Here is a 12,822-nt window from a genome sequence, read left to right as displayed (position 1 = left end):
GAAAGAAGACAAAATATTCGCCAATATTGGTCATGCGTTATTCTATTGTTTGATCAATTGTAACTGCCAGCTGCGCCAACGGATTATGCTGCTTAACAAACATTGTTCGACCAATACATATTCGGTAATAAAACGACGTCGGTTTATCTCGCGCGCATCCGCCGCGTGAAACGCGCGCGACGTACAGCTGGAAAGAGGAAGACGGCGAGGACAGTAAGCGGTGACGGGAAGCGGACGAGCGACTTGAAGAGGAGCGAGCAAGGATTTTGTGTCGAGAGTGTCGATTATTAATCGGTACATGCGCGATAAACTCGTCGGATTCACCAGAGACGTTCGTATCGGTACTCCCACCTATGCTGCGCCATATGTTTTATATTGGATTTTTCCATATCTGTCGTTTCTTGTTACGTGACATTTGCTCGTTAATTTTGCCTTGCTTTTTACGTTTCGTGTAACTGTTTTTCAAAATATTTTTGCGGCAGTACACATACACGCACACACACACACACCATTCACCTACGTAGCGCGTATGCGCGTCATGTATACGTATCATCTGTGTGTGTATGTGTGTGTATTGTGCATATATATATATATATACCGGCATCGTTCGATCATGATTTAGTTGTGTTCGTGAAGAGTTTCGGAAGCGGATCGGGTCATTCAATGTACGCAATTGTGAAATTTCTTAATTTTATTATCAATATGACTACTGACTACTTCTGCACGTGATTGAACTTGCACGTTTAACAAAAGTCTGTAGCATTTTTTCAATATAAACTCACTCACTCGTTTACACATTGATTTGTGCAGTTAATAAAACTTATACTTTGCGAGTTCTCTGTGGCGTAATATCAAATCGAATTTGAAACGAAAAATATTCGGTTAGTTTTTACGAGATATGCAAAAGGGATATATGTTAAAATCGTATTATCTTTTCTCCGCGTTTGTGATGTCTTTGTACACACGAATGCCCATACTCAAATAATATATAAACATGTGAAAACTCGAGATAATTTGAACGCGTATCTGCCAAATGCGACACGAAAACGAGTAATAAGATGTCGCGATTGTTACTCCAATTATTATATTCATTATTCATTAATATTTTATTACTCATTTTCTAATATGAGCCGGGATAAAAATAAGCAGCTGACTGTATCCTCTCGACAGGACTGCTTACGATGTTTGATTTCACCGAGATAAACGTTTTGGACGACAACATAGACGAGATGGATATTATTAAGAACACGATTAACACTGAAAAACCGGAAGACGCTTTCTACGTCGCAGATATCGGTGGTGTTATTAAGAAGCATATGGAGTGGATCAACAAAATACCGAGAGTCACCCCGTATTACGGTACGCGACGTTAACCGCTCTGTTTTTAGAAATATATCTTTAAGGTGTTTTTAAAATATAGTTCGAACAATTTACTCCTAAGACATATTTACCTAAAAGTTTAAAGCATATTTATCAAAGAAATGTATTATCATTTAGAGACATATCTAATAACACACATATTGCTTATCAATTTATTTTGCTAGATGATAGTGATTAATTGTTATCAAATGGTAAAGTATATGTATTAGTGACGTTAAAAATTAATTTCATCGATCTTCTTCGCACCTCAGCGATCAAATGCAACTCGGACCCGACCGTGATCAAAGTCCTGGCGGCCATGAACGTATGTTTCGATTGCGCGTCTATGGTAAGCCTTCAGCTTCAGATTTCACATTTAAGCATTTAAACAGTCGTTGAGATTGTCCGATAACTCAAGCTGATTAGGAACAATGCGTGTTCCCGACAGCAAGAAATAAGGCAAGTGATGCAGCACGGTGTGAAGGGCGAACGCATCATTTTCGCGCATCCCGCCAAGTTGCCGTCTCACATCAAATACGCGAGAAAAGTGGGCGTCGAGCGGATGACGGTCGACGGCGAGACGGAGCTGTCGAAGATCCAAGAGTTCTTCCCCGAAGCCAAGTGAGTGAAACAGGTAGCCGTGGTATATATAATAATGCGTGGCGTAAAATGAGCGGAGCCATTAAAATTCAAAATTGCGACGCAGATGAGAGATTAATCGGTTTTCGAGACGACTGAGATAATTAGCCGACGGGAGGAATGAAATTTTAACGCGTGAAATCTGATTTGCGTCCCGCGATTCCAATTCCGTTGTTATTACGATCGAATCAGATCGCTCTCGAAAATCCGTTTCCCGTGCCACTTGTTGTGCCGAGATTCACAAGGTCAAGCGACGATTCCCACAGGGTAGTGTTACGCATTCGCTGCGACGCGAAGAACTCGCCGGTGTCGTTGGGCACGAAATTTGGTTGCGAGCCGTACGAGGAAGCGGTGCACCTCATACAGCGCACCAAGGACCTCGGCCTGAACCTGCACGGCTTCAGTTTCCACGTCGGCACGCCGTGCAGGGAAGTGGACGCCTATCGTCGTGGTATCAAGACGTGCGCGCGCCTCATCGACGTCGCCAAGACGATCGGCTGCCGCGACGTCGAGCTGATCGACATCGGCGGAGGATTTTCCGGTGATTGCGAGGCCGAGATCGACAGGGTACGTCTGTTATCGTCGTGTTTTTTTTTTCTTATTAACTATTTCGTTTCTGCTGCTGTTCCAAGTGATCTTTTTCGGAGTAAAACTTCGCTGTAAGGTGAATGTTTCACTTAGTGATAGTGACAGTCGCGGCCGTTTCCCTTGATAAACCAATTGAGTCTATATTTATTATAAGCACATGTTTTGCTACAAATTTTGTGTCACAACATTTATCCGTTACAACAAATTTTGAAAATCATATAACAAACACTGGAACATCATACACTGAGAGAAAAGTATATGATATTTGGAATTATAATGATACAGTAATTAAATTATAGTCCGAAACATCATATTTATAGTAAGTATTACCATAATATCGGTAATAATTACGATATTGGCATAATATAACCAACCATATAATACTTTTACTAAGAATTATAGTAAGTTAAACTAAAATTATTGTATGGATACAAATATAAAATGGTAGGTAAAGTAACTCTTTCATATAGTCAATATTACCAGCATATTTGCTAAATGATGACAGATGTAACTATATGCATATTAAATCTCACTATATTTGTGAATGAGAAATTACCATATATGTGGTAAAAGTAACTAAACAATTATTTAAGACAATCATTGACTATATATTTGTGTTTATTCTACTATATTTTGCAGTTTCCACCAACTATAAAAATATGGTTGACGCCAAAACTATAAAATATAGTGAGATTATAGTTAACTCAACTATATTTTTCTATCAGTGTAATTGCAAGCGTGCTATCGACGGCGACGGACCGAACTGTTGCTTGTCGATACTTTACAAGTTGATAGTATCAAATATCTATCTAGATATTTTTCTAAACAACTATTAGATCTCTGAAGTTATGCTTCAACTTCTTTAAAACTAAACTGTCACAAGTCACTGAATGACACTTCAGTTATATCTGAAAAAAATATGGTAAATCAATCACAATCTTGCCTAGTCAAATTAGAAAAATATAACATAATTAAAACTCCAAGGGTTCAAGCTTTCCATCAAAATCAATTATGTATGCTTTGTTTACTACGCTACGCGTATGTTGCTAATTTATTAATTTATTTCACTAATTGCATCGGAAATCGATAAGTAGTTACTAAGCAGCAGTCCATCCACTTTTCTCGACGTCGTAAATATAAATTTTGTTAATCTCAGTACGGGTGGATTTAAACTGCGAAATCAGAAGGAAATGGTTTAATATAAAATGACACGAATATGTCAATCATGTGACAAGATCTCTCTTTTTCTCGACAGTCTGAATATTTGTTCGCGGTAATGCTCGTAAAGGAAAAATCGAGCGTGTCCAAACGTACACATATATGCTGGTACGTTAAAATCACAAAGTTTACTTTATTAACGATTACTTTTGATTGACTAGTTGCTTTATTAATGATTACGCGCTGTTAAATGCTAACGCTTGGAAGACCGGTCGAAAACACGATTTCTTTTTTTTCGAAGTTCTAACGTCACCAGCTCCCTTTTCCAATACGTATCTAGCACCGTTAGCGTAGCTCATTTCACGCAATGAGAATTAAAAGCGAGAATTAAAACGTGTGGTCGGTCTTTCGCGTTTGATCCTTGAAAAACGAGGAATCTCGCCGAGTCAGTCGAGCTTCGAGAAACAAGAAATCTCGCGAAGAAGAGCGATCTCTCGACATGCCCACGCGTTCACCCGGTTTCTTCAGTTCGCGAAGGTCATCAACGACGCGACCCAAGACCTCGACCCCGCCGTGAGAATCATCAGCGAGCCCGGGCGGTACTACGTGAGCGCGAACTTCACGTTAGCCTCGTACCTGCATTCCAAGCGAATCGTTTCCGAAAACGGCGAGCTGAAGAGGATGTACTACATGAACTGCGGCGTGTACAATTCATTCTTGGACGAGTTGTTGGGTCTGCAGTCCCGAAGGCCACGCTTGCTCTTCGAGGTGATTACGAACCGCTTCGACACGTGCGCACTTAATTGCCGCTTAATCAGCTCCGCGCTCTCGTGTACTTAGCAAAGCGGCTCGCGCTGTTCGCGGGCGAGTAATCGGCGACTTGTGTCGTTGCAGCCAATCAACGACGAAGAATTCTCTTCGATCCTATGGGGACCTACCGCGGACTCGTACGACTTGATTGTTAAGGACGTGCCGTTGCCTGAGCTTTACGTGGGCGACTGGTTAGTTTGGAAGGATATGGGCGCTTACACGTTGTCTCTTTCTAACACGTTCAATGGCTTCCCGATTCCAGCCGTAATGCCGTTCGTCAGGAAGAGCCAATGGTTGGTATCCGTGAAGATGTTAAACAATATTGAAATCTCCTTTGTCGGCCTCGCTTGGCCAATGCCAATTTGTAATTAATTTGTCCCTCGTAATTTGTCGCAGGGAAAGCTTCCTGAAGCACATCAATCTCAAGTGAAATGTGTTCTACTTCAAAATTCGTCGGACGACACCACTCACTCAAAACGGACACAACTCTTCGAAGAAGGGCGAGTCGATAACATTTAATGAGGTTTTGATGATAATTGCTAAACGCTACCTTCGCGAATCTTCCTGCTTCACAAGCGCGCGATTCCTCCGGACTGCGCAATTTTATTATACGTTTATAAACTATCACTACATTTTTATCAGTTATCACTACTTGCAGTCATTATTTGCTATTATCCTTCATTTTTTATGCGCGACTTACTGTCATGAAGAAATATACAATAAAACAGAAATTCTCTCTCGTTTAATAATATTCTCGATACGAGTACGGTACTTTTTCCAATAATTTCGGCGCAACGCCGACCAAAGGGGATCGCGATTACATACAACGCTCGACGTGAGAGAGCAGCTGGAGAGCGGACAGGAGGAAAAAAGGGGAAGGGGGGAAGGAAAGCGGGAAGGCGTATCCGCGCGTATCTTGATGGCTCCGCGACCGACCGGCCCTTTTTGTCGCGGCGATGCACGACTACATATCGACTACAATTTTGCGCGTACCGGAAATTGCGGCGGTTTACGCGAGTTTATTTGGAATGCGCGGAATTGCCGGGAAACAATTCGTTTATTATACCGACGGTCATTTTTCGGCATACGTCATTGTACCCCGCTATTATTATTCCCGCACTCGTCGCTGTACGAAACGTCGGGCAAGGGAGGAGGGGGGCAAGCAACCGCTACGGAACGCGTACAGAGATAAATCGTGCGCGCGCGCGCCGAACAAGTTGTATAAATGGTGTAATTAATTGGAAATTTATGCGGAATAACGTAGCTGCAATAATATAAGAAAAAGCAATGAGCTTTCAGCGCGAAAATGCGTGTGTCTGTGTTTGCGCGCGTGCGAGCGTGCGAGCGAGCGCTGGTCGGATGATTTACAAGAGTCGGTTGACGTAAATAATCCCGCATTTACGTGTATACGCGGCCGACTACATTATATTGTAACTATCCGACTAATCTTTATTCCCAACAATAAACCGCGGCGGCGCAGATAAGAAGCCTCGCGGGCGGCTATAAAAAATACAGCTTCATCCCGAATGCGCACCCTTTTTAACGAGCGCCGGACAAAGCGAGCAAAAGCACCGCTTTCATATTTCATCGCGACCGAGGAAACTCCACTCATAGCCTGCTCATTGACATCGATTCTCGCTTTGATGTCTTTGGTGCCGCGGACCGCTGCGACAATTGCCTCCACCCTCCTCCGATTTGAGGGACGCGAAAGGCCGTTGTGTTTCTCGTGCGATCGGACGGCTGTATACTAATTTCGAGCTCGAGATATTGATTCGAGAGATTGAGCTCGAGACGTTGATTTATTCCAAGAGCTCGCGCGGATTTTCCGGAATATTTATAGGACAGGAATTTGAAACGCGCGGTGAAGCATCAGTCGATACAGTGTACTCGCGTTGTGTATTTTGTGTCTTTTCCCACATCCCTTCAACTTGACCAGCTCAAAGAATCAGCTTGCTTGAGAAGAAACTGAAAGATCGCATAAATTGCTCGCACAATTCAATATAGCAATTTCTGCTTGGATGATATCCTAGATTATTCTTTAATAATCTTGCAGTATGGCTTTTATAATTATCATTTTTAATTATAATCTTGTAATAATTATCAACCTTCTTGCGAAGAAAGAGAGAGAGAGAGACAGAAAGAGAAAGATCTTATTTAGGAGAAAACAAAATTCCCTCTCTCTCTCTCTCTCGGTCATGGCCAATTTATATTTACACCTGATTTGTATTTTACGTCCAGACACGCAAATATTTTTCCTGCTCGCTCAAGTATCGATTGCTCAGCGGTCTGTGGTGTGTTAATCCACTTTCGGATACTCCTGGAAATAATTGTCGCCGCGCACGTTTGTTTACCGTATTTGCACGAGATCGTCGTGATCGAACAAACTCGAGCCCCTCGTCGTCGTCGTCATCGGCCCACGACATCGAGAGAGGTCTCGCGGAGCCCGTTTTTCCTTTTCTCTCATTCGACCCCTTTTTCTGGCCGATGTCTATCTGGCCGACATTCCTTCTCTCTGACCCGAAGGGCCTCGCCGGCGATGTCGGGGCACTAAGTATGCATAGCTGGCTTTCCGGCTTCGAGTACGCGCTCGGACTTCACCTTTACTCGAGTCAGGTTCGTAACTAGTTGGCACGGCGCCATGCATATGGGCGAGCGTTCGCGCGCGCGCACGGCTGCGCTAATAAGTGTACCGGGCCTCTTCGGCTACCTGCGCTCTCGCTACTAATATTCGGGCGTCTGACAAATGCTCCAATACCGCGCCGTCGTCGTTCGCGTTCCCGCCGATCGAGACGAATCTCTTCCTTCGGCCGTCTTTTAAGGCTGCATTCTTGCTGTTCCTCTAGACGGCATCAGACGGGAGTCCATCGATCGTACGGCGAAACATTCTTCAGCGCTTTTGTACTGGGATATTCACAACATCCGTCACCGTCGCCCTCTCTCGATCAGTCCAATGAAAACAAAACAAAAAAAAAAGGGCAATTGACGGAATCCCGTCTACCGCTGTGCAGACGGAGCGTAGTGAGAACCAGCCTTAACTCCGTACAAAAGTTCGCGCGTGGATCTCTCATCTGGCGCTGTTAATATCGACTCCATATCCGGGTTGTTTCCGTTCCGTAAATGCGGGAGAAGCACGAAGAATCGCTTATTGGATTACACGTGCCAAACTCTCCGAGCGCGGGGAAAATATGGTCGCCGCGCGATACGTGCGGATATGAGAGATAAGGCTCGGATTACGCTCGGCGGAGATCTATCGCGTTGAGTTTTCTGGATTAACCCTTCGCGCGTGTCCTCACTCTTTCACTCCCGGCCCCTCTCTCAATCCCTCTCTTCCTTTCTCTCTTTCTCTCTCTCTCTCTTTCTCTCTCTCTCTCTCTCTCTCTCTCTCTCTCTCTCGCAGATCCGACCGGTGTTAAACGCGGGCACTCGAGCGCGCTGCGGCTTGATTGGCCCCGTCGCAGTTTTCGCAGAGCATCGGCGAATTGGCCGTCAACCAACTGCAAATACGCGCAGAATCGCGATGGATTAAGGAATCCAGGTCGAAGGCTGTCTCTCTCCCTCTCCCCCGCGCGCGCACGTGTCTGCCGAACGTTTCTTCCGTCCGCGACGTTTCTCGCGTTTTCGCGACATTCGTCGCGGAATCGATTCGTCCGCTTCGCGATTTCGAATTGTGATTGCATCGAGCAATGGAAGCTGCGCGCGTTCTCCTCGAAAATGCGATACGTTCTGTACCCTGACGGTCGACATGCGGATGTGTTTTCCGTAGAACTGACGTTCCCAGCACGACATTAGCAAGACAATTATTAATCGTCGCTTGAAACTGGTCTCAAGAGTGAAATACATTTGAACGCAGAATCAGATGCGAATTTTTCGCGGTCGAATTACGATTGCAGATGTAATACGTCTGTTGCTTTCAGCTGAACCAGGTTGCACTTTTTGCAAAGTTAAAGTAAAACAGGCATATAAGCTAAACGCTTCGCAGGAGAGGGGAACGAAGTTCCCGCGCAGAACTAGTTGGACCGAAGAGAACAAGCCCGATATATCATGTGATTCTGTTGAAAAATTCTGAATCGATTCTAGATTTGAAATCGAGCACCTGTTCGAAAGTGGAGACTATCAATACGGGTTGAAGTACCGCGTGACGAAATCCGTGTCAAGCGTTGGCAACACGATCGGGTGATCTGTAAATTGCGAAACGCAACGATTACTCCGGAGTATTCCAGACGCCGCTTTGCATGCAAGAAGCGAAGCGGGATACGTCGTTAACGAGCAGTTTCTCGTTGAACTGGCCTTACGCGTGGAAATGCCTTCGAGCAGGAGTCCGGACGGGAAACGTCATTTCACACACAAGCAGACATAATGGTCTAAACATTTGGTACAAAGTTACTGTTATTTTCTAATTATACGAATCCTTTCCTGGAAATTAACATAGAGCTACCACTCTAGGGACAAAAAGTATCACTTTGACAGGGCTGTTCTCTTTACTTTGAATAATCAATACGTAGCAAACTCATAGTAAGTGCAATTAAAAGATCCTAACAAACCAGTTGCACGATGAGACTATTATGCGGCCCCATAACGTTAAATAAATGCAAGCGGACTGGAGTTGGCTTTCCGAGTAAAAAAATTAACAGGGCTTTGGTAAGGGCTCTGATTATTTTTCCCTAACATTAATCGGCCCTAGTAGGGATAGAAGACAAAGGCCCTAGATATGTAACAAATGATTTAACGGGTCCTTATAAGACAATATTAAGGACCTTGTAAGGCATTGTCAATTGCCTTATAAGGCAATATTAATAGGGCCTTATAAGGAAATTTTTTTATTATTGCTTGAGTAAAAATATTCGTTCTTTTCATTGCAAGAAATTTAGACTGTAATTTCTTTATTTTTTTATAATCTTGTTAGTATACAACAAGAATTTTTTATTTTAAAAATATAGCATACCGTACAATAAAATATAGCATTCATTACACATAAAAATTCTGCTGCTGTTTTTATTAAATCAAAACGAAAGTAATACTAGAAAAATCCTTGGAAGACTCATGAATATGGCAACTGAAACTAATAAAATTTGTTTTTAATTGCGGTATAATTAAAAAATCTTTAAAAGAACCAGATAGAGCGTACCTACTAAAACAATACTAACTATGATAATTTTATTACACGCTTCAGATCTTATTACTTTTCTATAACAAAACTTGATTTTATATATCTAAAGCGTCCTTAAAAGATCCTTTTAAGGTCCTTATCAGTTTTCAAAGTTCTATCAAAGCCTTAATTATTAAATCTAAAGCATTCTTAATAAATCCTTCTAAAGTCCTCATCAGTTTTCTTCATCAAAGCCTTATTTCGTAAAATCTAAGATAACGTCCTTAAAGGATGCATCTCGGGACTTGATATGATAATAATGAGACATCCTGTTTTAGGACATCCTACTTTCAGTCTTATCGGGGCTTTATACTTCATAAGGATGGTCCTAACAATTTTTTGCTCGGGTCGATGCGACTCGAGCGTCAATTATCACCTCTTCGTCCGCCATCCGTCAAAGAGAGGAGAAAAAGTTCTCGCGGAGCGAGAAAGCGAATCTACAATTTGTGTAACTCGCGTATTTGTCAGTTTCGTGATTTGAAAGTCACAGGACGCGGGTTTCGCTTGCTCGTTATTCCGAGCTCCGGGTCGCCGGCTGATTTTCGATGAATTTCGCCCCGACATAATTATTTTCGTGTTCCGTTACAGTGAGTTATTTATAATTAACGATTAGATGTCCCGGCCGAATATCGCGCGTAAAATGTGAAACGCTCGACCGATTTTACGATATTACGCCCAGCCCAGGCCGTGTCACAAAGCCTGGCAGATAAAACAATGCGCACTCCAGTTATTTGCAATTTCAATTAACGGACCCGCTTATTCGGGTGAGCGTTATTCGGCCGCGCTTTGAAGTATTATTACTTCCGTAGAGAACGTATTATAACGGAAGTATTGTAACGATCATTTAATTAATTCGCGACAAACGCCACAGCCTTCGCCGCGAAAATTCAGCACCGCGTACGGCACGCGTGTAATTTATGTTCGGCGGCAATGCATCGCATACTTTATGAATCCACCGTCGCGCGCATATCAGTGTGTGAGTGTGTGTGTGTGTATGCCTCTGTGTGCCTCTGTGTGTTGGAAATTCGCTCACCTTAATTCCCTTATGTGCCGTCATATTAATGCCGCGTTGTTTTCGACGCGAAGTCGTCAAGTAAGAGTAGCTTTCGTTTCACTGTCGCATTCGTATCGAGAGCCTGCAAAAGTTAAGCCAGCGGCACACTTGTTTTCGTGCTGGATTGCTTGCTGGATGAAAATACTGCGTTCTGATTTCCATTCATTTCCATTCATCTTCGGAAATGTACCAATCAGAACGCAGTATTTTCATCCAGCAAGCAATCCAGCACGAAAACCAGCACCGTATGCCGCTGGCTTTAGCCAGAAATTCATCGACTTGAGAGATGAATCGGGTTGCAGACGCGGAAAGTTGTCTGAAGGATGGCGGAACGAGATGGGTAACAATAACAAATACTTTGATTGAACTTGGCGGGTACGTGAAGCTTTAATGTAGCTTCAACAAATTTCAGACAGAGACTTGCTAATTTTGCTAATCGTCGGAATGTGCGCGGAATATTACCTTATAATTTTATAATATTGTATTATAAATTATAAATATATATATATAACGATTGTGTTAATTATTCCGCTAATCTGTCATTTTAATGTAACATACACGCGAGGGAAATATTGGTTGATAGTGATGGAACCAAACGCGACTTTTAACTGAAAGCATTTAGGATTTCTGGCTCCTAGAATTTCGCTCGTAAGAATCAAACATTTTATTATCTTTCAAAGTTTCCAAAGCGCATTCGATTTGCTGTCACGTTGTTTCAAGCAATCTCTTCTCCGCGCATCACATCAGACATGATTGGAGAGACTAACGAGCCTCAGTGATTTCAATAAACGTTAAGGCCTCGTCGAAGTTTAGCGTATTGTTTCGCCAATCAAAGAAATACAGCTGCAAATCCGGCCAATTCAGAGATAAGTCTCCAACGTCTCGATCGTTTTTCTCTTCCTCGACCGAATTCCCAATAATAAATTAGCGCATGTCGCGCTCCCCTCCTGAGTGAAAGGATTTCAGGAGAAAAGAGAAAACGCACGTGTCGGAAATCGACGATCGCGTCCGCGGCGGACACGTTAACGCGAGAATCCAGCACCCGTTCCTCCGATTCCCGGCGCGAGAGAGAAAGAAAAAGAAGGGAGGGGGGGAAGGAGAATGAGAGAAGAAGCGAGGGCGGGTCGATAAAGCGCGAATAACGCCATTGTTCACGGTTCGCGAGTTGAATGAGAAACGTCGAATCAGTGTCTTCCCCATTCCCCGAACGACGATTTTCGGGCGGGGTCGTCGCGACAGCTACCCCTTCGCATTTTTCGTAGCTCCACGGGGGTGGATATATAGGTTTGGCGGGGACGCCACCAGTAGATCAAAGGAATCGACGCAGCTAATTGCTATTTACCCCGAAAGCGAAGCAAAGCCCGTCTGCGGGCGCGCGTCGCTCTTCTGCGATCACTTCCACCAGCTCGAGGCGTTTCCGTCGTCGTCGTCGTCGTCGTCGTCGTCGTGAAAATTTCACGACTCTCCTCTTTCCTTTCGTTCGCCATAAAGAGGGTTGCCGTCCTCGTCCGCCATCGCCACCACCGTCGCCGCCGTCCACGGAGCGGGCTCGCCCCGGAGACTCGTTACAGGGGTGCGACCCTTGCCAGAATTTTCATATCCAAATAGTGCTCGACATCGAGGCGGATGTTTCAGCGGAGGAGGGCCACTTTCTCCCTAGGCGAGCAAACGTTTGAGGAAAATAAACCGGGTAACGTCTCGTCGCGGAATCGAACGTGTTACTCGCCGTAAGGTAAACGCTGCCTCCTCTCCCCACCCGCTACTCGGCTGTCGCTATCACTATCTCACTCTCTCGTTCTCCGTCCTTTTCTCTCAAGCTGCCTGCGAGAATTCCCGCTATTTTTCCAACACGCGGCCACGGAGTGTGCTCTCCTCTCTCCTCCCTGCCGTTGTGTACTTACACACCATGTGCCAAGATACACACCGTGGAATACTTATATTAGCCATCTAAGCTACGCAGAGAGAGAGAGAGAGAGAGAAAGAGAGAGAGAGAGAGAGAGAGAGAGAGAGAGAGAGAGAGAGAAAGAGAGAGAAAGAGAGAGAGAGAGAGAGAGAGAGAGAGAGAGAG

At 44.0% G+C, this 12,822-nt stretch overlaps 2 protein-coding genes across 4 annotated transcripts in view; one reads left to right on the top strand and one right to left on the bottom strand.

Moving 5' to 3' along the window:
• The window catches only part of LOC109504216 (uncharacterized), a gene marked incomplete at its 3' end in the record, with an annotated part of 514,465 nt that overhangs the window by 134,955 nt on the left and 366,688 nt on the right, over positions 1-12,822 (bottom strand). The window lies entirely within an intron of this gene.
• Positions 141-5,272, top strand: LOC105187187 (ornithine decarboxylase). Of its 3 annotated transcripts, none has more exons than XM_011147873.3 (8): positions 141-294; positions 1,171-1,359; positions 1,632-1,708; positions 1,808-1,980; positions 2,265-2,565; positions 4,273-4,512; positions 4,639-4,847; positions 4,951-5,272. In XM_011147873.3, the coding sequence occupies exons 2-8, from the start codon at positions 1,182-1,184 to the stop codon at positions 4,982-4,984; spliced, it is 1,212 nt and encodes a 403-aa protein (XP_011146175.2). In that variant the 5' UTR covers positions 141-294; positions 1,171-1,181; the 3' UTR covers positions 4,985-5,272. The 3 variants fall into 3 exon arrangements, with proteins under 3 accessions (XP_011146175.2, XP_011146156.2, XP_011146166.2); XM_011147854.3 differs by having other exon boundaries at positions 141-341; XM_011147864.3 differs by having other exon boundaries at positions 142-331; positions 4,951-5,271.

Source organism: Harpegnathos saltator, unplaced genomic scaffold (assembly GCF_003227715.2).
Source record: "Harpegnathos saltator strain DR-91 unplaced genomic scaffold, Hsal_v8.6 scaffold210, whole genome shotgun sequence".
Lineage (NCBI taxonomy): Eukaryota > Metazoa > Arthropoda > Insecta > Hymenoptera > Formicidae > Harpegnathos > Harpegnathos saltator.
This window is presented reverse-complemented; position numbering and strand designations above follow the sequence as displayed.

Coding starts and splice junctions, on each gene's coding strand:
- LOC105187187 (XM_011147854.3), top strand. CDS start 299: ATGCGCGATAAACTCGTCGGATTCACCAGAGACGTTCGTATCG. Junction 1,360..1,631: donor GAGAGTCACCCCGTATTACG/GTACGCGACGTT, acceptor TTCGCACCTCAG/CGATCAAATGCAACTCGGAC. Junction 4,513..4,638: donor GGCCACGCTTGCTCTTCGAG/GTGATTACGAAC, acceptor GTGTCGTTGCAG/CCAATCAACGACGAAGAATT.